The following is a 20,815-nucleotide window of genomic DNA, read 5'->3' as shown; positions in this document are numbered from 1 at the left end:
TAAAACTTGATTTTTTTTTTAATAAAATTTGAATGTTTTTAAATAATTTTTATAACATGAAATAATGTATAAAATTAATTAAAAACTGCCCAAATCGGAAGATTGCTGTAGATTATGGTCTGGAGCGTCAAGAATAAGACGATTAGAAAGACCAGTAGTAAGAGTTAAGTCGTTTTTGAAATTAGAATTATTAAGTTCGAATTTCTCAATGACTTTTTGTAAATTTTTTATCTAAATGAATAGATAGATAGTTAATAATTTAATGATATAGTTTTATTAATTTACCTTTTGATCTTGCTCGTATATAAAATTAATAAAAAAAGGCATTGTAATATTTATAAGACCACTTCTCCAAGTAAGTTCTAAAACATAATGAGCAGGTAATAAGTCATAACCAGCATAAAGCATGGCAATAAAACAATCCTTAAAAATAATTAGAAATGTTAAAGTAAAAAAAAGGAAATAAAAACATTTGCACCGATATCTTGGAAGTATTTTAATAAATCCTTTATAATATCTGTTTCTTTACTTTGACTTGCAGTTTCAATTGCATCAGAATAAAATTTATCTGCAATTGATAAATCTATTGAATGTTTCCATTTCTTATTTTTCTAAAAAAGTTAATTTATCTTTATAAAAAAAAGAAAGTACCCTAAATAAATATGCAGAAATCCTTCTAAATTCCAAGAGCTCGTGCTTTTCAAGTTGTTTTGCTAATTTTATGGGATCGAATTTATCAAAATTATCTATAGAATCTTTTAATGACTTATAATCCTCCTCTTCGATAAACATATTGTTAATCGCATTATTTACTGCTTCTATATTTTTAGGCTGTACATTCCTAAGATAATTTGCTATTATTGGAATAGAATTTAGTTTTTCAAACATTTTAACAACTCTGGAATGATCAACACGCGAAATAACTACTGAAAGTAAGTCAGCAAGGAGTAAAGGTTGTTGTTCGTAATAAAATTCTAAAGCCTTGTAAATTATTTCAGTATTTGAAACTTTTATCTATAATTGTTAATTAATTTCAAAATTTTAATATATTCTTACTAAAACATCCTTGAATATATCATGATTCCATGAATGTGAATGTTCTATCATTATGAGGGCCGAATTATCTGAAAGTTATTATTATTATGATATATATATATATGTAATATAAAAAAATAATACCATATTCGTCATAATGCATATAAAGAAAGGCTGCTTCAGACCAAAGATGAACTTCTTCACATATTTTAACAACTTTTGGAATATGTAGACGACTCCAAAATAATTTCAGATGTTCTAATACAGCATCTGGGCGATATTTAACATAAAGAATTGCCAATTCTGTAAACAAATTTCTTGTAGCTCTTTCTAAGCTCAATCCTACTTCCAGAAGTGAAATAATCTCATCAAAATATCCTTTACGCTCATATTTTGCAATAACATCGTGCATTTCATCTGCATGAATGATTAAATTTAAACCACATATTTGTGCAAGTCTAAATTCTTTCTGCTCAATACATGCATCATTAACATGCTTCCAAACTCTATTAAAAATTAGTTATATCTTTGATTTATAGATTATTTTATACTTAATACTATTTGCTTTCCTAGCACAATCTATAGCATTTTGATATTCCCCTAAATATACTAACGTTGAAGCCAATCTTGCCCAATTTGAAATACTCGAAAACATAAGCTTTGCTGCTTGATAATTGCCTTCATTATAACATCTATTTCCAACACTTAAGATCTATTAATTATTAGTAATAAAAATTATTAACGTTATTAAATATTTACATCAGCAGAATTGGCTCCTTGTAACATGTATTCCACTGCATTAATACGTTTGACATGTGCATAAGAAAAAAGCAATTCAGTATCAATAACAGATTCTCTAATATTTTGGCGTGCCATTTCTAAATATCGAATTAAATCATTATATTTTTCCGCCTTTGAAGCAACTTCTATAACTTCATGGAAATTATCTGGATCAGATGCTTTTATATATGAATCTATATTAATTAAAAAGAATCATAAAATAATTTCAGAAATATACTGATAGAATCTTTTATTCGATATCCATCTAACTGAGCTTTTGCAAGCTTGCTCCATATTTCCTTTATATCTACACTTTCGGCATATTCAGCTGCTCTATCAATGCTCACAATATGCTCAATAAGAACATTCACTGCTTCAATATGATTTTTGTGTTTTTTATAAATTTCAAACGCTTCTTCATATAAATGATTTTCTAATATAATTGCAGCAACATCATTAACATCATAGTTTTTAAGCTTATTTATATAATCGTTAACACGAGTTTTGTCCGCTTTAATAGCTGTAAGAATAAGTAAATTTTGAAGATTTTGATTATCACTAAATATAGTAGGTTCCAAGATAATTTTCTCGAGAAGGTCTACTAATTCTGATGATAATCCGGCATTCATGAATGACTTAACAACAATTGAAACTTCTTCAGGGCTATTTGATTCTGGAACAGCGATAGAAATAACCTAATACTATTAATAAAATTAAGATATTATAATGTAGAATTGCCTGGTCTATAAGAGATTGTCTATATGAATTATTATTATTTAAAACATAATTCCATAATGTTTCATTCTTTCTTCGAAGTAAATATCTTGCTTGCTCTTTAAACATTGAATTTTCAGATGTTGTACGAATTAATTCGTAATCATTTTGTCCTTTTTTATAAGCAAGAAAAGCCAAATACGGATCTCTTTTTTCACAGTATTTACCAATAACAAGAGTATCGTATAAATTGTTTTCTTGGAGAAATTTATTAGGATAATTATTAGTGTCAATATAAATTTTTGCAAGAGCATTAAATATAGAAGGATTTTGATTGCCCATTTCAAAAGCAGACTCCAAAAATGGATGCAACATCTTTAATCTATTTCGCTTTTCCACTTCTTCTATAAGTTCATCTATAGATATTTGATTCGAAACAGTAGATAAAAGATTTGTAATAAATTGCTCTTCACAATCGACATCAAGTAATCCACCGATAATAGCAGGAGCACGCGATGGATTTATCTTTTGAACATAAGTCTCAATAGATTTAAAGTAGCGATTTTGATATAAATATAGAATAAGATCATATATAAAATTAAAACGATCACAAATAATAATAAGAGGAAGTTGATCAGGAAGTTTTGCTTCTTTAAGAAAATTTTTTACTTTTTCCCCATTTAAATGATTATTTTCTCGACAAATTCTTTCAACTTCTTTTAATTGACCAATCTGACAAGCTATTTGTATATATTTAAAAACAACATCCGGTGATTCAGTTGTATTTATTATACTTCCAAGATAATAATATAATCCTTCTTCTATTTTATGTTGCTCAAAAAGATTAATTATACGAGATGGTCCAAGTTTGTCTGAATATTTGATACAAATTTGTAAAACAATTTGAAAACTTTGTTTATTATTAATATTAAGTAATTCTCCAAGGTATTCAAATGATACTTCAGTATCAATCTTTTTAAAATAATTTATAAGCCATTCTGGATTTATATCATGAATATTACGTATAACTCTTTTGATATCATTAATCTGATCATAATGTTCTAATGCCTAAAATATGGTTCATTAATATTCATAAAAATTATGTATATACTCGTTGATAAAGTCCTGCTTTTTCACACAGTGTTGCAATAATTGATTTATCATAATATGAAAACATTTCATTACCAAGAATGGCATCAGCAACCTGAGGAGCATTTATAAGGTTGGTTTCTAAAAGGCGAGTTTGTAAATGTCCATGTTCTGGCTCGTTATCTTTTAAAGCGTCTAATAAAAATGCGGTAGCTTGTTGAATCATATTTCTAGATAAAAAGATATCAGTTATTTTCTCAATATCTGCTGATGTAATATTTTTAGAATTTGCTATTTGAGTAGCAAATTCGATTCCTTTTTCAATATTTATCTGGATTATTTGCTGAAATATGGCGCCATAATTCGCAGAATACCCAACTTTATTAATATATGGAACAATTTTTTCAAACTGCCCGATATCTATAAGACATTGTACAACTTTTGAAGGAACATTTCCTTTAACATAAATACTTAAAGCAGTTTTTATATTATGTGGTCGTACAATATCACCCAACTCTTCAGAGCATTCTAATTTATTTTCCTGAAGCCACTTTTCAAGTAGATTTTCTCGATTTTGTGCAAGAACAGGTTTAATAAGTTCTATAGTCTCATAATTATTAAGACTTCCTTTATCTAAAAGAATTCCAAAATATTGCATAATTGGTGAAAGTTGACCTGGTTCAACAGAAATCCGCTTAAATTGTTCAATTGTTTGCGGCGTTCTCAAAAATCCCTTAATAAAAATTAATTTATATTCTTTTATATTAAGAAATATATCACCAATGGAGAATTAGCAGCAAGTTTTGCTGCATCTTGATAATTTCCTGCTGAAAATAAGTTATCAAACTGTTGTTTATAAAGATCTTCTGCCCCAGGTAAATTTCCTCGAGTTGCCATCTTAATTGCCAATGAAATATCATTAAGATTATTTAAAATGTACGGAATAATATTTGATTCATCAATTGATACACTTAAAACCTGCCCCTTTCGATTGATTCCCAAAAGACTATTTCCATTTTCATATTCCGTTGTAACAAAAATCGTTTCACTTGATATCCTATTCATATATATACATGTTCCCATTTCAAGATCATAAATATGAATAAATCCATATTTTGTCACAAGATAAATAACAGAATATTTCCGAGATATTTGTATAGCTACTGGAAAGTCATTAACCGCTTCTGGCGGGAAAAATATATCTATATTTTTCTTTTGAAACGCTGGATTTCCTGGTTGATGATCGATCTCTGCAATATGAAGCTAAAATACTTAATATATATTCCTCAAAATTATTGAAAAATTACTTTTGATGCTACTGATGTCCTTACTGCAAATACAAATAATTTATACTCTGGCAATCCTTCTTCAGTTTTTAATGTCGCAAAAGCTGCTGCATGTCCCTCAATAAATTGACTAATATTCCTTTCTTTTGAAAATAACTGCATACTTCCTACTATCCTCCCTTCCCTAGACGAAATTCCTATTAATACTGACCATTTCTCATTCTTATTTATATGATAATTGATTATTTGTGTATCTGCCATAGATGTATGTCGTTCAAATACCTTAATCGGTTGTGTATCTGGCTGAAGCGGCCAATGGTATACACTAGACTTTGTTACAAGTCCAATCATTTGTTCATTCGCCCATGTCCAAAATTGAACTTCCTCTTCCATAACATATGCTTTTAATTTAGTTTTAAGTTCAAGATGAAAAATCTGCAGCTGTTTTTCCGCACGAAGTGCAATAATATTTTGTGTAGGATGAAGAATTGCTGCTTCTGCACTAATTGGACGCCTCATAAGAGCCGATGGATTTGATAAATCAATAATTACAACCTCACGGCGTCCATCTATTGATTCACAAATACTGAAAAGAATTAATCCCATATTATACCCAAAAATAACCCACCATATGCCCTTCTCACTCTGCAATGTCAATGTAGTAAAGCTAATAGAGGCCTTTTGAATACCAAGTGTTGTAAGCTATAGAAATTAGTCAATTTTCATGCTGAAAAAACACTACCTGAATATGTTCCTGGAATCTTATTGGTAAACCCGTCATATTTCCTTATTGTATGCGTATTATATGCGTATTATATGCTCTTCTTCTCCAATTTATATATGTTATAGGCCAATATGCCGACACAATATTAAACACTAATATGGATATTATAATTTTCAGTGTATTTATATTAAACTTAATATGCCAGTATTCTTCTTATCAATATTTAAGGCCGTATATGCTTTATATGCGTTATGAATGCGTTATATATGCGTTATATATGCGCTTTGTATGCAACTAAAGATTTTAGAGTCTGTAGATTGAGCCCCGGAGACCGACTCGGACCTGGCAAAAATATATTCAAATTAAAAGAAGCTAAAAAGAAGGTATTTCTGCTAGAAAAACAAGGAATATATATAAAAAATTATAAGGATATTTATATTTGAATAGGTAGGTGTTTTTTTTATTTGAAAAAAGACGACTAACAAGCTAAGATTTAAAGTATTTAAAATTGATCAAGTTAATATTTTTGGATAAAAATAGTGAATATTGATAAATCCTTGATATTTAAAGATGGTGCATATTTTTAATATGATTTTTATTTTTTAAAGGTCATATTTTAATGGTATTTAGGCAACAGCTGTTAGGGGTAGTAAAATGGTGTGTTTATGAAGATAGAAAGAGTGAAATCATAGTTATTTTATTAGATCAGCCTTATTAATTATCGTCTTCGAGTTGTTTTGGGTGATTCAAGACAATTGGTAGGACAGATGCTTGCATTTGGTATATAAAAAGATAGGGAAGTATTTTGAAAGGATTAATGAGATGAATTAGATAAGCATATGAATATGGTTTTGGCGGATTGCGAGGAATTTCGTTGTGTTAAGCGTAAGATAACTAAAATGGCGAAAGAAGAGACAGAAGTTGAAGAAAAACGAACTCTTGGGCTTATAATTGTTCGTGGGGAATTTATTGTTTCATTATCAGTTGAAGGGCCACCTCCTGCTGATATTTCAACTCGTCTTGGAACTTTACAACCAGGTCCTGGTGTTGGTTATCCTGCAGGTATTTTTAAAAAAAATATTAATTTATACATATTTGTCATTATTTAACATTTAATTTTAAGGGAGAGGTCTTCCTGTGGGTAATGCTCCGGCTGCTGCTCCAGCAGGTGATCTTTTTCTTTTTTTTTTCTTTAATTTTTGTTGATATTTCTTTTTTATTACAGGTTTAACTGGGCCTGTACGTGGTCTTGGAACCGGAGTAGCTGCTCCTCCTGTTTTTAGGCCTCCTGGATTTTCTGCTACAGGAATGCCTATTCCTTCTCAGGTTTCATTTTAATTTCTTAACCATATCAATAGATATGGTTATATTTCTTTGATTAATCATTATTAGGGATTCACTCCACCCACTTTTCCACCTGGACAACTCATGCCTGGATTTAGACCTCCTGGTTAATCATATTATCCCGATTTATTGCTTTATTTTTCTTCTTCATTTAAAACCTCTCGTCATCGCTCGCTATCAAGTCTTATATTTCAGATCAGTCTATTGAAACCGATAATCCAGTTCATCAATAAAATTTAAAGGATATATAAAAATTATATTTTATATATTTTTATTTTTTTTTTTAAGGTCTCTACCAGAATTTTTCTCAACCCAAAAAAAATCTGTACTTGGAGCTTTTGGCACTTTAACGTATATAAGAGAATTTGCCCCTCTGAAAAGCTTTGTTAATTATTATTAAATAGTTTAGGAAGCAGATAATATTCTTTGCTTGGTTATGAACGTTGTTTTTCAGCAAAAGAATGTCTTCGGATCAGTGCCAAGAAGTTATTGTTGATCCATCGACTCTTCATCCATGTTCTCCTGAGGTAATTGCACGGCAGGCAACAATAAATATTGGTACAATTGGTAGGTCTTTTTCAGCATTGAAATTAGGCATTTTTCTATGAATTTATTGCTTATTTTATATGTTTAGGACATGTTGCTCATGGAAAGGTAAAGAAAGACGTAAAGCTGGTATAATAAGAGTTAAATATCTAGTCTACTGTAGTAAAAGCGATATCAGGTGTTTTAACAGTGAGGTGGATTTTTTTAGATGTTTAAATAGCCATATAAATGTTTTTTTTAGATATAAAAATGAATTGGAAAGAAATATTACAATTAAGCTGGGTTATGCAAATGCAAAGGCATAAGAATGATTTATATTTGGATGGCATTTGGTTTAATGGCTTTTTTTAGATTTATAAATGCTCTAGTGAATCATGTCCACGTCCTGGATGTTATAAGTCATACGGAAGTGATATTAAAGAGAATGTGATATGTGAACGGCCGGGTTGTGGTAGTAAAATGAATTTAATACGTCATGTTTCATTTGTAGATTGTCCCGGGCATGATATTTTAATGGTTTTTTTTTATAAAATAGCTTTACTTAGTTGATAGAAAAAATTAGGCAACAATGTTGAATGGTGCAGCAGTAATGGACGCAGCTTTACTCTTGATTGCGGGAAATGAGAGTTGCCCGCAGCCGCAAACAAGCGAACATCTTGCGGCTATTGAAATTATGAAACTTCAACATATTATTATATTACAAAACAAAGTAGATTTGATGAGAGAAGAAGCAGCAGAAGAACATTACAATAGTATTCTTAAATTTATTAAAGGTTGAGGATTTACGAAAAATATTATTACTTTATAATAAATATTATTAGGCACAATTGCTGATTCTGCGCCTGTGGTTCCTATTTCTGCTCAACTTAAATATAATATTGATGCAATTCTCGAATATATTGTCAAGCGTATTCCAGTACCAATGCGAAATTATTCATGTGATCCAAGACTTATTGTAATTCGATCGTTTGATGTAAATAAGCCAGGTGCAGAAGTAGATGAATTAAAAGGTGGTGTTGCTGGTGGCGGTATTTTAGCAGGTATTCTGCGTCTTGGTGATGAAATAGAAATTAGACCAGGAATCGTAACTAAAGATTCTGAGGGCAAATTTCATTGTAAGCCTATTTTATCAAGAATAGTTTCACTTTTTGCTGAACATAACGATTTAAAGTTTGCTGTTCCTGGTGGTTTAATTGGTATCTTTCTTTTTCCCCCCCAAAAAAACAAATTAATATAGATTAGGTGTTGGAACACATGTAGATCCTACACTTTGTCGTGGTGATCGTTTGGTTGGACAAGTTCTTGGTTTAAAAGGTAGATTGCCTGCTGTTTTCATTGCCATTGAAATCAATTATTTTTTACTTCGTCGTTTACTTGGTGTTAAAACTCTTGATAAAAAACAAGCTAAAGTTCAAAAACTAGCAAAAAATGAAGTTCTTATGGTAAATATCGGTTCTACTTCTACCGGAGGTAGAGTCGTTTCTGTTAAAGCTGTAAGAAATTTTCTTTTCTTTTTTTTATAAATTATTAATCATAAATTAATAATTAGGATTTAGCAAAGCTTATTTTAACCTCTCCTGCATGTACTGAAGTTGGTGAAAAAGTTGCTCTTTCCAGAAGAATTGAAAAACATTGGAGATTAATAGGTTGGGGCAAAATTCAAAGCGGTCAAACATTAGACGACATATAGTCCTTTCTATTATTACCATATTTCTTTTATTATACATATTTTTTATAAATAATATATATCATAATTTTATAAATAATATTCAATATCTTTACAAAAAAATATCTAAATTATCTTATAAACTATAATAATTTAGGTACTTCTTCATTTATTTTTCTATTTATATTTGATTTAAAGCTGCTTCCTAATATTTTCGTTTATACTACTTCGTCAATATTTATATATAATATGTATGGGTTGGTTTTTTTATCATATTTTGGATTTATAGCTGGATTTATATTTCTAACTATTTGTATTGGTTAATATTATTGGTGTTTTATCTGCTGTATATTAATTGAATTTTATTTAGCATGTGGACTATATTATTTATCAGAGTTTATAGAAGAATATGCAGAGTTTTTTAAGAGAATATTAAAACGCCTAATTTATGTAGGAAATCATGGTATAATTGAAAAGATAGGTCTTATTAATTATAGATTGTTATTTTTCTGCACTTAATTCTTCTTATTGTTGATGGATTTCCATTTTTTTCTATAATATTTTCTATTTTATCACATATTATTTATTTTATAAATCTACGGTCATTTCCATGTATTTCTGTATCTTCATATCAATTTATAACGGCTATAAGTATATATTTTATTTATAATATTTTTTTTAAATTATTATTTCTATAGTTTTTACAGTTTTAAACCATTTATTATGGATTTGGCATTTTAGATCGTATTTCAGTTTATTATTAACCTATCCTTTTGTATATACACATAAGAAAGATACTAAGGATTATACACTTGGTCAAATCGCATCATTTTTTGCTATTTGTATCTGGCTTATACCATTTTCATTATTTGTTTCTTTACCAGCAGGAGATAATGTTCTTCCTATAACATCCAATGGTTTTTATATTTTTATTTTTGATAATTTATTTTCCTAATATTTTTATGAATAGATTATATATCATCTGGATCAAGTATAAATTATATGCGAAGCGACAAATATAAACGAATCGGAATGATCAAGTCAATATTCTCAAAAATTAAGATATCTATGGAAGTTGCTATACAAAATATTAACTGGAATAGTCGAAGCCAAAAAAACCCGTGTTATATATAAATAATATATTAGATTTGCATATTTACTTTAAAAAGAGAGGGATGTTTGTTTCCATTTACCATCATTGACTTTTAATCTCTTGTTTGTTTTCTTAGTTTTATTTGGGATTTTTTTCTCATTATTTGCAGCTTGTCTGAAATTTTTCCATGTTAATTCTGGTATACTTTGGTTTTTCATAATTTCTTCTGTCATCCAAGTGCCTTTACCACGAATCTCTGCATTAATATCTATCACTACAAGATAAACATATGAAATTTGTCTAATGTGCGTGAATTGATGTAACGTATCACCTTTTTTCCATACTCCAATAATATCACCAGATACTATTGTTTTTGCATGGTTTTCTGCATCCTGTATTTCATATTTTTGTTCTATATCAATGGGCAATGTTTTAAAGTCCCAAAGTCCTGCTAATAGACCCTTGGGAGGTCTTTTTTCTAAATAATATTCTTTTAACATATTTTTTTCTCTTAAAAATACAAAAACTATATTTTCTAGAAACTTAATAATAATAATTTTATATAAAAGGAGACTTACCTTGAAGTTTTGTCTTTTTTTTTATTGCTTTTCTTGGATATTTTGAGCTGATATATGTTTTTATTGAAATAAACTGTCCAAGTTCTTCAATAGGGCATAAATTACAATCTATATAAATTATGTCAAATATTACCTTTTTATTTTCAACAAAATTACCATGTTCTTCATTATTACTATTAATAATGTTTTTCTTTAAAACATTTTTTGCCTCTTTTAAAGCTAAACAATCCATATTTAAAGGACATATATCACAATTTGGATTAACAGGTGTACATACCGTTGCACCAAGTTCCATTAGTGCCTGATTAAAGTCTCCAGGATACTCATTATCTACCAATTGATCCGCCGAATCCCAAACCCATTTTTTGCCTATACCTTTATGACAATCCGCTCCAACTGCACGTAAACGTGTTAAGACACGTATAACATTTCCATCTACTATAGGACATCGTATATTCCATGCTACTGATAAAACTGCTCCTGCTGTATATTCACCACAACCTGGAACATTTTTAACCCAAGTTGCAACATCTGTTGGAATTGTTTCTGATCGTCTTTCCAATTCCATAAAATACATTGCTGCCTCTTTCATACGTCGTGCTCGTGCGTAATATCCTAATCCTGCCCATATATTTTGAACTTCTTCTAGATCTGCTGTTTCTAAGACGTCCCATGTAGGAAATTTCTTCATCCAGCGTTCAAAATATGGAACAACAGTTACTACCTGTGTTTGCTGTAACATCATTTCCGATACTAAGACTTCATATGCTCTTTGAAGCGAAATTGTGCGTTCTTTACTAGACATAGATATAGTTGGAGGGTTAACATAAGGTTTTCTCCAAGGAAGTATACGAGCATTTGATCTGTACCAAGCTAAAAGTGATTTCCTTATATGTTTTACATCTTCAAACGTATGAGATGATGCTTTGTGAGCGCCAATCATAGAAAATATCACTTTATTTTTTGATATCGTTAATTTAAATTTTCTTGAATAAAGATCTATAAAATTAGTTAAATAATTGAAAAAAATATATATAATCTAGAGAAACAAGTACCTTTTATTATTTATATATATATTTCTATTTTGTTAATATTTTATATGAATTGAATTAAAAAGAATATCCCATTCTTATAAGATTTGGAAGAGTTTTACCTCCAACTTGGGTATGTTCAGATACAGGTTGTTGTATAGATATTTTATGTTCTTCGTTTTTTGATTCTTTTAAAACATCAATTTGTGATAAGTTCCAATCAAAAGCTTTTTTTCCAGAAAAAAAACGTTTTTGGTTAATATGTTTTGTGGCTCGACGATATGCACGGTTAAGAGAAGCCAAGAGAACAATGGCATATTCATCCTGATCTGCATCATTTTCTTCGTTAGAATCTTCTAATGGAGAAAAGGATTCATATTTTTTCCATTCTAGTTTGGCTATTAGAAAAAAAAAAATGGAAAAAAATGTAAGAAACCTCTTTGAATAGCATCCCTTCTCCTTTTTTTACTATTATTTTTGCTTGAATTTTTTATAAATTGTTTTTTTATAGTCTTTTTTGGTTGATATTTCTGTTTTTCTATAACATCTGTGTTAGAATTAGTTTGTTGATATGAAAATGGAACATGATTTTTCTCTTCGTCTATAGAATTATAAAAAGCATCATCTACTTTTCTCTTTTTTGCTCCATCTGATGATTTATATTGTTCTATATAGATATAAATAACTTTTGCATCTTTATTAATAATATATACTTTTATATAAATTATCTCGTGCTGTATTTTCAAAATTTTCATCCTGGTTTTCAATGCTTGAGAATTTCGAGAACTCAGGTGAAGAATCAGCATCATCTTTTTTGTGTGTTTTCCTTGTTCTACTTTTTCTTCGAAAATTCATCATATCTTGAGAATTGTTCCTTAGAGTTTCACTTTCTTGAAGATATTCTAAAACATACACATCAATAAAATGAAACTTTAAAGAATATTCTATCTAACTTTTTCTTTCTTCTGCCATTTTAACTGCATATTCTAATTCTGTAGGAGTATCAACATTTTCTTCTGCTGCTTCTTCTTCTGTTATACTCTTTAAAGCAGGTGCACTTAAAGGATTTTCATTATATCCATAATTAAATGGATTCCTTGTTGCCACTTCTGAACTGCCATCTGTTTCTAAATAATGCCAACACAACCAAAGAAATGCTCTAGCTCTTGATTCGCTAGAAAAAGTTGGCTTAATAAACAAATCTATAAACTCAAATGATGGATCAAAATGAAGATTTGATATTCTTGAAGAACATAAAACAAAAATAAAAATAAGATTAATGGGATTCGTGCATGGCCGTAACTGAGATTTCTGTGCATTAAGTAGAGATTGCCATGCTAAATGTTCCGGCAAATCCTCGCTATAAAATTTAAGAATTCCTTTTAATCTTGGCGCATCTTGAAGCACTTTAACCTTATCATTTGAATATGCTTGAAGCGATGGTACTGGATTATATGTTCTTGTTTGTGTATGCGTAACTTATCTTGTCAAATACAAAAAAAATGATTTCTCTCTTTTCTTACAAACAAGTGTCGTATTTATACGTCCAATATTAACCAATAAAGCTATCATAACAAGTGCCATTGCATGCATTTTATCATTTTCCAATTTTTCTCTTAAAACCTTCGATGCTTTTGGAGATCTTCGAATATATTCTACATAAAGCTCTCCAAATGTTACTTTTTTATTTACTGTGCCTTGAGGTAACGTAAAAACTGCCTTATCATTGTTTACCACTAAATTTAAAAATGCATACTGAATATCTTGACGTAAAAGCGCTTCTCCTTCTTTTTTTTTTAAAAATCTGCCCTTAAGAGATGAATGATATCCTCTATATATATTAATCTTATCTTCTTCCTTAATTATAACTTACATTTTTTCTTTAGGTGTATATGATAATAAACACTGTTCTTTAGCCTCTTCTTCCGGGGAAAAAAGGAAACTTGAGCTCTTTTGTATGTTTTCTTGATAATTTGTTTTAAAATCGTTCATTTAATTGAAATAAGGCGCATAATTCTGCTATAAATATGGGGGGTTTTTGCAGCTTTTAATTTTCTGACGTTGAATTCTCTCCACGTACGTCAATGTTATATCGGGTTGTCATGGAAACCTTGTTGTCATAGAAACATCGTTGTCGTGACAACGAGGTAGTAAAGAAACAAGTAAAGAAATGATTTAAAGAAGCTTTTTAGAGCAAAAAAGTATTATATATAGACAATATATATATGTATTATTTATATATAATATATATATTATGTATATTATTTATAGAAATAAATTTAAATAGAAAAGAAATAGTACAAGTGATATCTATCAATAATAAATTCTAAAATGTAAACATATTTTAAAAAATTAAAATTTTATCAAAGAAAGAATATTCTATTGAATAACCTATTGTTTTTTATGATCAATTGAGTTATTTGAAGGTGTAAATTTATGATATTCTAAAAAATAATTATACCAAAAAATTTAATAAAAAAATATTATTTTATACTTAACCATCGAACACCTTGAGCAATTTGTGCTGTTTCATTAACAATATGACATCCAAGAAGCAAATAGTTACGAGGATTAACCATCTACGATAAAAATAAGTATATTATTAAATCAAAAAAAAAATAATAAAACCCAAGCATAACGAGCAAATGTTGCTGAATATATAATTAACGCTTTTCATATATTAGATTATTTAAATAAATAAATATCTTTTTTATTAAATACCTAGTGTCATTTTTCCAGAAATGATTTCTGGATCTTTTTTTAAATCTGTAACTGCTGCTAAAGGTATTCCAAAATTAGATACCTAGTTATATATCATATTTCATTTATTTTTTCTTGAAAATAATTTACTGGTCCCCAAAAATGTGTACTACACAAATATTTCGTAAAATCCGGTGATTTCAACCATTGTGTAAATTTTGAAGCTGTTAATTGAGCTGATGATATAATAGAATTCCTATTATCTTTTTAACCTAAAAGCTCCTTTTGTTTATGTTTTACATACATATTTTTCTACTGCTTTTCTTAATCTTATTAATTTTTTGTACCGTTTCCGGTATATACTATAATAAAAGTCTATCTATAAATAATTTTAATATAAAAAAGAATATGATATGAACGCTTTAAATATTAGTCAAATTATCAATGTATTTTGACCAGAATTATTTATTTAAAATTATTTATACTCATATTTAACTTTTTTTTGAATATTATCTATATAATAAAAATGTTTTATTTTTTTCATTCAAAATAATATTTCATACTTTTTTTACTTTTAAATGATATATAATCATTTATATTTCATATTCACTTAAAAGAAAATTCGGAATCCCTTGTTTTATAGGATAAACATGATTACAATTACGACAAATAAGATTTCCTTCCATTACTTGTGTCTATTATATTTAGTACTACTTTTTAAATAAAATTTTCAACTTCAATAAGTAATTTATGTAATTCTTGTAATAAATCTACTTCTTCCATCGTAAGTTCTGGTTTTTCATATGGAACGGTCACTTTTCCAAACTTTTTTTTATATTAATATTAAATTCCTTTTTTCCTCTTTTTTACCAGTTCTTCTAATGTTAAAATAAACGCTTTCCAGTCTTTAATAATTCATTATTTTTCTTTAAAAATGACTTTTTTTACCCACTCGAGAAATTATATTTAAAAGAAATTCCGGGTTAAATTCTAATGTTTTTTGAACAATATGAGCATTTTCAAATCTAAGAGGATATGATTTGGCACTTGATTGACACTTTTTAATTACACATTGCTATATTCTTTTATTAGTTTCTTTTTTTTCTTATTTCACTTCTATCCCACCAAAAAATTCGCTGTTTTCGAGAATATAAGTATATTCATGCTTCTTCTTATATATCTTACCTGTTAAAAGCTTCATTTTGTATTTTTTTACAACTTTTTTTTTTCATACGTCCTTTTATTTTTTTTACGTTGTTATGGTAACCATTCGAACATCGATATCGACGACAACAAATTTCTTTAACCTTTAAAAGTTAATATATTTAAAGGTAAGCAGATGAATGAGAATATTTTTATACAGGAACAAGTCCAGAGATCGGATTCATATGATTCATTTAATAGCCGAGGGTTCTTTAATTTAAGTTCTAACCAGATATTAAAAGAAGATGGATCTAGTAGTATTTCAGAGATTTTTGTAAAACAAAAAAGTTATACATTTTTCCCTTTGAATGGGATTAAAGAAGGATCATCAGCGTTATTTTCTATATATTCATCACTTTTAGAAGAACCAGAAACTCCTAAAGTTTTTTATAAAGAAAAAAAAGGCAAAAAATCATGTAAATTATCACAAATTATTAAAAGATTTTTAATGTTTCTTGTCAAAATGACATGTCTATATGTATGGGGACATGTTGTTTCTATGTCGGTGGTTTTTTTTTGGAAAAAAAGGGATATTGATAGGTCATAGTTTAATATTTCATATTCAAACGAAAGAAAATAATACAACGCCATATAAATTTGAAATTATTTCTCATATTCCGTATTTTCGTATTTTATACGGTATTGGGATGGTATTTTTTGGTCTTTTGACACCAGTTGTAGAGTTTTTAATGTATAAATTTGGATTTACAAAAACGTTAAAAAAAGCATGCTATATAGAGATTCCAAGGTCGAAATATATAGAGATCTTTGAGATTATACGTATTTTTAGTACGTTTATGGGTATTGTTTGTGCATTTGCTGTATAATTTTTTATTTTATTATTTATGAGGATTAATATATATGTAGAAATTATCATGGGCTTTGGATGTTAAAGCATCATTATTTTTATTTTTTATTGGTTTTTCTATGTGGTTTATTTTTGACCGTGCACAAACTGGATTTTTTCTTTCAAGTATAATGTCTATTTTATTTACTATAATTATATCTTTTACTTCTGATATATTTAAGTTATTTGCCTTTTTAATTGTTAGTATATTTAACAATTTAAATAGGAACGAGGATTTGATGGGAAAAGAAGTATTTGGTATTAGATCATGGATATTAGGATTTTTTTTTTCAAGTTGTATAGCTGCTGGCAATATTGGAAGAAGATTATTTAGATCTATCTGAAAATTTATAATCAAAAACCACTAAAATACCCGACCAAGACAAGGTTATATTGTTTCGAAATAAAGGCATTTATTGAGATTTAAGCAAACATAGTTTTACTCTTTATATGAAGATGAATATAATTTATAAATGTAATTAGTATTTATATGTTGATTTATGCATTTTAGCTATTAAAGACTACCCAGTTCATAGTATATCTAAATGAATAAATTTAATTTAACGTTCCCCTACAAACTTTTGCTCCACATAAACAAGGAATTTTGACGTCTTCAATAGGGAATTTGTAGTCTGCCAATTATTAAAATAAAATAGACTAAATTATATTATACCATAAGTTATTTCTTCACCTTTTTCGATATCACGGTGTGCATAAATGACTATTTTTTTCTCTCCTTCTACACGAATAATTTTTGCTGTACATGATGGCTAAAATATTACTTAGAAACATATATATAAATAAAAATGAAAACAAACATCGCATGAATGATTAATAAACCTTGCTATATTTCCTTTTTTAGTTGCATCAACAACTGTATCATCATCAATTCTAAATAAATAACTAGATCCAATCCCTTGACGTTGATACTGCCTATAATCCCATTAACACCATATTATTTACATCTGTTTATATTACCTTTCTCTAATATCGGCAACGGTTTGTCGAACAATTTCACCTACGTATTCAATAACCATATCACCCATATCTATATGTTCCATTGCATATAATCCCCAATTATGTATTGGGCTTTTAGAAAACTTCAATTGTTTCTTGCGCACTTTTAAAGCATTAAAACGTAAAATATCTGTTTCACTACTCGAAATTTTCTTTTGCATTTCAATTCCAAGAGCAAGTCGGCGATTATTAATACGATTCATTCTAGAAGTAGTAGAAGTAACTAAAGAATCTTTTGATATAATAGCTTTGTTTCTTAAAGGGAGATATAGTGATTTCTCAGCATCTGTAATAGTAAAATAGCCTTCTGTTCTAGCTGAGCCGGATTTGTTTATTCTATTATATTTTTTATCTTCAAAAACCTTAGTTACTACTATAATACTTATGAATATGTGTTTAAATTTAATTTTTCGAAAGTTACCTGGATATCCATCTACATTACCAGTTTTAATTTCCTTTTTCCCCCATGCCCACAATTCAATGTTATCAATTTTAGCAGACTCAACTGGTTTTAATGCTTCTAATAAGAATGTAAAATCTTCTTCGTCTTTAACTATGCTTTGGATTCCATAAATATCAAGAAGAATATCAACATCATCATCTAGTAGTAATGTCTTTGTAGAAGTATATGATACTTGATAATTTTCATCTAAATTTACATCTTCGTTGCTTATAATAGTTTTATTAACTTTTTTAATATCGTTTGAAGGTTTTTTCTTATGCTTTTTCTTTTTTGGTTTCTCTTCGTATTCTGATAGTTGACTTTCATTAGCTTCAGTTTCAGAACTTTGAATATCTTCTATATCTTCTTTAAAATATTCTGAAGAAGATTCTTCACTTGATGTAAAATCGATATTTTGACGTTTATTTTTCTTTGCTTTTGCTTGCTCATCTAAAATATTACTATATATAATTTCATAACTTGTAGATTTCTCCTTACTTTTATTAAATCCATCTCTTTTATGAAACTGTTCCAAAAAGTTTCCTTCACCAGTCGTAGGTATATCATCATCAGAGCTTGTATAATCTCTTAACCGAGGTATTGTTATTGTTTTTTTCTTAGAACTTGCTACTTTTCTTGAAGTTTTATTATAATCTCTTGTGCTGATATCACTGTCTTCTTTTTCAGAATCAGAAAATGACAAACTTTGAAATTGATGATCTGAATCTGAGTTATCTGAATCAGAATTATGAGAATTAGCAAAATCATTTAAACGATGATGAAGAGGTCTAGAATCAACATTTTTTGATCGTCTTAAAGAATCTCGTAAAGATTCCCCTCCATATGAATTATCATAAGTCCTTTTTTTAAATTTTGGAAGTACTGAAAATCTTTTTGATATGCCATCAAATGAAAGACCATTTATTTTTGAATAAAATTCATTTGTTTTTGTGCTAGTATTTGATATAGAATCATCATTTAGATTTCCTGATTCTGTTTCATTTAATTTAATATTATTCATTCTAATGGCTAAATTATTCTTCTCATGCTTTATTTCTGATGAAAATCTAAAGGAATCAAGGAGTTCATAAAGTAACGGTCCAATTATTTTTGTCTTTAAATCTTTCATAAACACTTGAGATAATTCTTTAATTATGATATTTGTTGCTTCGGCCACATTATCTACAGGTTGAAACGAATTTTTAAATTTTGAATTTTGATCAATTGATGTAGGAGTATATCGATGGAAGTCCATTGTAATACGGTATTGATATATAGATGTTTGATTCATTGTTACAAAACATTTTTGTGCTGATTGATTGTCTTTGAAGATTATGTAAAATCCCTTTTTATCAGTACAGATATCTGTCCAATTGTGTTTATTTAAATGTTTTTTAAGATCATTTATTGAAAATTTGCTGAATGGGAGACATTTTTCATTTATAAAAATATATGGGCTCTTATTTATTTTCTTTAAAATTTCGGCAGTCGTAAAAATAGTAGTTTCATGAGTATGTTCCTCTGATTTTTCAAAACTATCATTCGAATTTTGAGAATTACTGTTATATGCTCTTGATGAACCTAATGAATTTTGTGAATATCCATAAGCTTTGTTACTTGTACGAGTATCATTTCTATTTGGGGAATAATGATCATAATGTCGATAATCGCGTAATGACTTTCTATGCATTGAATCGGAATTTCTATACTCTTCCTCCCATCTCGTTGATTCCTCTGGATATGAATTTCGATATTTATATGAGTAAGACGTGTTTGTTATAGATGCTTTCTTTATGTGTTCTTCAATAATTGCTTTGCATTTTACACCATTTTCATCATATTCTACTTTAATAACGTTTGTGCCTAATTTCATTCCATTCCCTTTTTCTACTGCATTTTTTGCTGCATGATGACCTTGAAGTTTATTTGATTGATTTTTGCGATAACGAATACGACATAAACCCAATGATGTACCTGTCATTGGATTTACTTGAATCTCCAATTCTTGTATATCGCCAAATGTTTTAAAATGCATACTTATGTTATCACTAGTTGTTAAAGTAGAAAGATTAGAAACAAGAATTTGAGTTGGTGGGTCTGGCCCAATTGAATTCTCGTCATACTAAAAAAATTAGATCTATTACTTATTATATTCCTTTTTTCACCTCAAATTCTACTTTTTTCAATACTAACATACATGTTTTTTTTCCTTTTGATTTCTCTTTTCCATACTTGGGTATTTTTAAACGTGGATCTTCAATAATTAATGGAGGATCCTAAATATATCAAGATTTTCAATTGCTACGCTTTTTATTTTACCGCCTCCCCATCAAATCGATATATCGCTTTCCTTCCCTTACTATGTTCTTTAGATATTAGTTCTGGATCATATATAATGTGATAATTTTTCTTTCTTGAAACACCATTCGTTGAAATTTTTGACTGCTTACAAGACTCTAATGTAGGTGTTTCTAAACTCCCTGCTCGTATTTAAATAAATATCTTCTAAATCTACTGGAAAACCTTTTTTATCAATATTATTTTCTTTCTGAGAATCTTGATCATTTTTGCTCATTTTTCTTGCAAAAATTGTGCTTTAAACTTAAAAAAAAAACAGCTTACTTTCTAAGAAATAGAGACATTGAAATTCACTTGTTTTTTTATCAAAAATATCCGATATAAATAACCTTTTATCTTGAAACCACTAGTATAGATAATAT

The 20,815-nt window shown here is 28.3% G+C and overlaps 10 protein-coding genes across 10 annotated transcripts; 4 read left to right on the top strand and 6 right to left on the bottom strand.

Moving 5' to 3' along the window:
- Positions 1-32: 32 nt before the first annotated feature.
- Positions 33-5,766, bottom strand: T552_00051 (hypothetical protein). Its single transcript, XM_018368673.1, has 15 exons — positions 5,647-5,766; positions 5,533-5,606; positions 4,926-5,490; positions 4,399-4,881; positions 3,641-4,351; positions 2,554-3,597; positions 2,054-2,510; positions 1,795-2,009; positions 1,587-1,747; positions 1,180-1,541; positions 1,057-1,124; positions 652-1,014; positions 471-611; positions 286-423; positions 33-231 (listed from the first exon to the last, which is right to left on the bottom strand). The coding sequence occupies exons 1-15, from the start codon at positions 5,683-5,685 to the stop codon at positions 79-81; spliced, it is 4,974 nt and encodes a 1,657-aa protein (XP_018227523.1). The 5' UTR covers positions 5,686-5,766; the 3' UTR covers positions 33-78.
- A 386-nt stretch (positions 5,767-6,152) lies between these two features.
- Positions 6,153-7,129, top strand: T552_00050 (hypothetical protein). Its single transcript, XM_018368672.1, has 7 exons — positions 6,153-6,201; positions 6,259-6,285; positions 6,333-6,408; positions 6,460-6,690; positions 6,752-6,796; positions 6,854-6,954; positions 7,021-7,129. Exons 1-7 carry the CDS (start codon positions 6,199-6,201, stop codon positions 7,081-7,083), a joined length of 546 nt encoding a protein of 181 aa, XP_018227522.1. The 5' UTR covers positions 6,153-6,198; the 3' UTR covers positions 7,084-7,129.
- A 258-nt stretch (positions 7,130-7,387) lies between these two features.
- Positions 7,388-9,254, top strand: T552_00049 (eukaryotic translation initiation factor 2 subunit gamma). Its single transcript, XM_018368671.1, has 9 exons — positions 7,388-7,539; positions 7,607-7,626; positions 7,672-7,712; positions 7,760-7,817; positions 7,870-8,034; positions 8,081-8,291; positions 8,340-8,714; positions 8,761-9,011; positions 9,068-9,254. The coding sequence occupies exons 1-9, from the start codon at positions 7,434-7,436 to the stop codon at positions 9,206-9,208; spliced, it is 1,368 nt and encodes a 455-aa protein (XP_018227521.1). The 5' UTR covers positions 7,388-7,433; the 3' UTR covers positions 9,209-9,254.
- A 179-nt stretch (positions 9,255-9,433) lies between these two features.
- Positions 9,434-10,318, top strand: T552_04050 (hypothetical protein; the record flags this gene model as incomplete). The annotated part of the gene is made up of 4 exons (XM_018372101.1): positions 9,434-9,647; positions 9,682-9,835; positions 9,883-10,101; positions 10,155-10,318. The coding sequence occupies exons 1-4, from the start codon at positions 9,645-9,647 to the stop codon at positions 10,316-10,318; spliced, it is 540 nt and encodes a 179-aa protein (XP_018227520.1). The 5' UTR covers positions 9,434-9,644.
- T552_00048 (A/G-specific adenine glycosylase) lies at positions 9,619-11,844 on the bottom strand. Its single transcript, XM_018368670.1, has 3 exons — positions 11,012-11,844; positions 10,856-10,963; positions 9,619-10,812 (listed from the first exon to the last, which is right to left on the bottom strand). The coding sequence occupies exons 1-3, from the start codon at positions 11,796-11,798 to the stop codon at positions 10,346-10,348; spliced, it is 1,362 nt and encodes a 453-aa protein (XP_018227519.1). The 5' UTR covers positions 11,799-11,844; the 3' UTR covers positions 9,619-10,345.
- A 74-nt stretch (positions 11,845-11,918) lies between these two features.
- On the bottom strand, positions 11,919-13,924 carry T552_00047 (hypothetical protein). Its single transcript, XM_018368669.1, has 6 exons — positions 13,760-13,924; positions 13,410-13,717; positions 12,840-13,364; positions 12,600-12,788; positions 12,323-12,553; positions 11,919-12,275 (listed from the first exon to the last, which is right to left on the bottom strand). Exons 1-6 carry the CDS (start codon positions 13,876-13,878, stop codon positions 11,965-11,967), a joined length of 1,683 nt encoding a protein of 560 aa, XP_018227518.1. The 5' UTR covers positions 13,879-13,924; the 3' UTR covers positions 11,919-11,964.
- A 445-nt stretch (positions 13,925-14,369) lies between these two features.
- T552_00046 (hypothetical protein) lies at positions 14,370-14,892 on the bottom strand (the record flags this gene model as incomplete). The annotated part of the gene is made up of 5 exons (XM_018368668.1): positions 14,370-14,465; positions 14,515-14,555; positions 14,608-14,689; positions 14,737-14,822; positions 14,859-14,892. 5 exons carry the CDS (start codon positions 14,890-14,892, stop codon positions 14,370-14,372), a joined length of 339 nt encoding a protein of 112 aa, XP_018227517.1.
- A 244-nt stretch (positions 14,893-15,136) lies between these two features.
- Positions 15,137-15,794, bottom strand: T552_00045 (hypothetical protein). The gene is made up of 5 exons (XM_018368667.1): positions 15,712-15,794; positions 15,535-15,661; positions 15,457-15,491; positions 15,322-15,411; positions 15,137-15,281 (listed from the first exon to the last, which is right to left on the bottom strand). The coding sequence occupies exons 1-5, from the start codon at positions 15,748-15,750 to the stop codon at positions 15,180-15,182; spliced, it is 393 nt and encodes a 130-aa protein (XP_018227516.1). The 5' UTR covers positions 15,751-15,794; the 3' UTR covers positions 15,137-15,179.
- An 87-nt stretch (positions 15,795-15,881) lies between these two features.
- T552_00044 (hypothetical protein) lies at positions 15,882-17,024 on the top strand. The gene is made up of 4 exons (XM_018368666.1): positions 15,882-16,290; positions 16,337-16,610; positions 16,657-16,817; positions 16,863-17,024. Exons 1-4 carry the CDS (start codon positions 15,926-15,928, stop codon positions 16,978-16,980), a joined length of 918 nt encoding a protein of 305 aa, XP_018227515.1. The 5' UTR covers positions 15,882-15,925; the 3' UTR covers positions 16,981-17,024.
- Positions 17,025-17,145: 121 nt separating this feature from the next.
- On the bottom strand, positions 17,146-20,715 carry T552_00043 (hypothetical protein). Its single transcript, XM_018368665.1, has 9 exons — positions 20,619-20,715; positions 20,415-20,575; positions 20,261-20,371; positions 18,594-20,217; positions 18,075-18,545; positions 17,615-18,026; positions 17,455-17,569; positions 17,310-17,406; positions 17,146-17,268 (listed from the first exon to the last, which is right to left on the bottom strand). Exons 1-9 carry the CDS (start codon positions 20,668-20,670, stop codon positions 17,192-17,194), a joined length of 3,120 nt encoding a protein of 1,039 aa, XP_018227514.1. The 5' UTR covers positions 20,671-20,715; the 3' UTR covers positions 17,146-17,191.
- Positions 20,716-20,815: the final 100 nt, after the last annotated feature.

Source organism: Pneumocystis carinii (assembly GCF_001477545.1).
Source record: "Pneumocystis carinii B80 chromosome Unknown supercont1.1, whole genome shotgun sequence".
NCBI classification, from domain to species: Eukaryota; Fungi; Ascomycota; class Pneumocystomycetes; order Pneumocystales; family Pneumocystaceae; genus Pneumocystis; species Pneumocystis carinii.
This window is presented reverse-complemented; position numbering and strand designations above follow the sequence as displayed.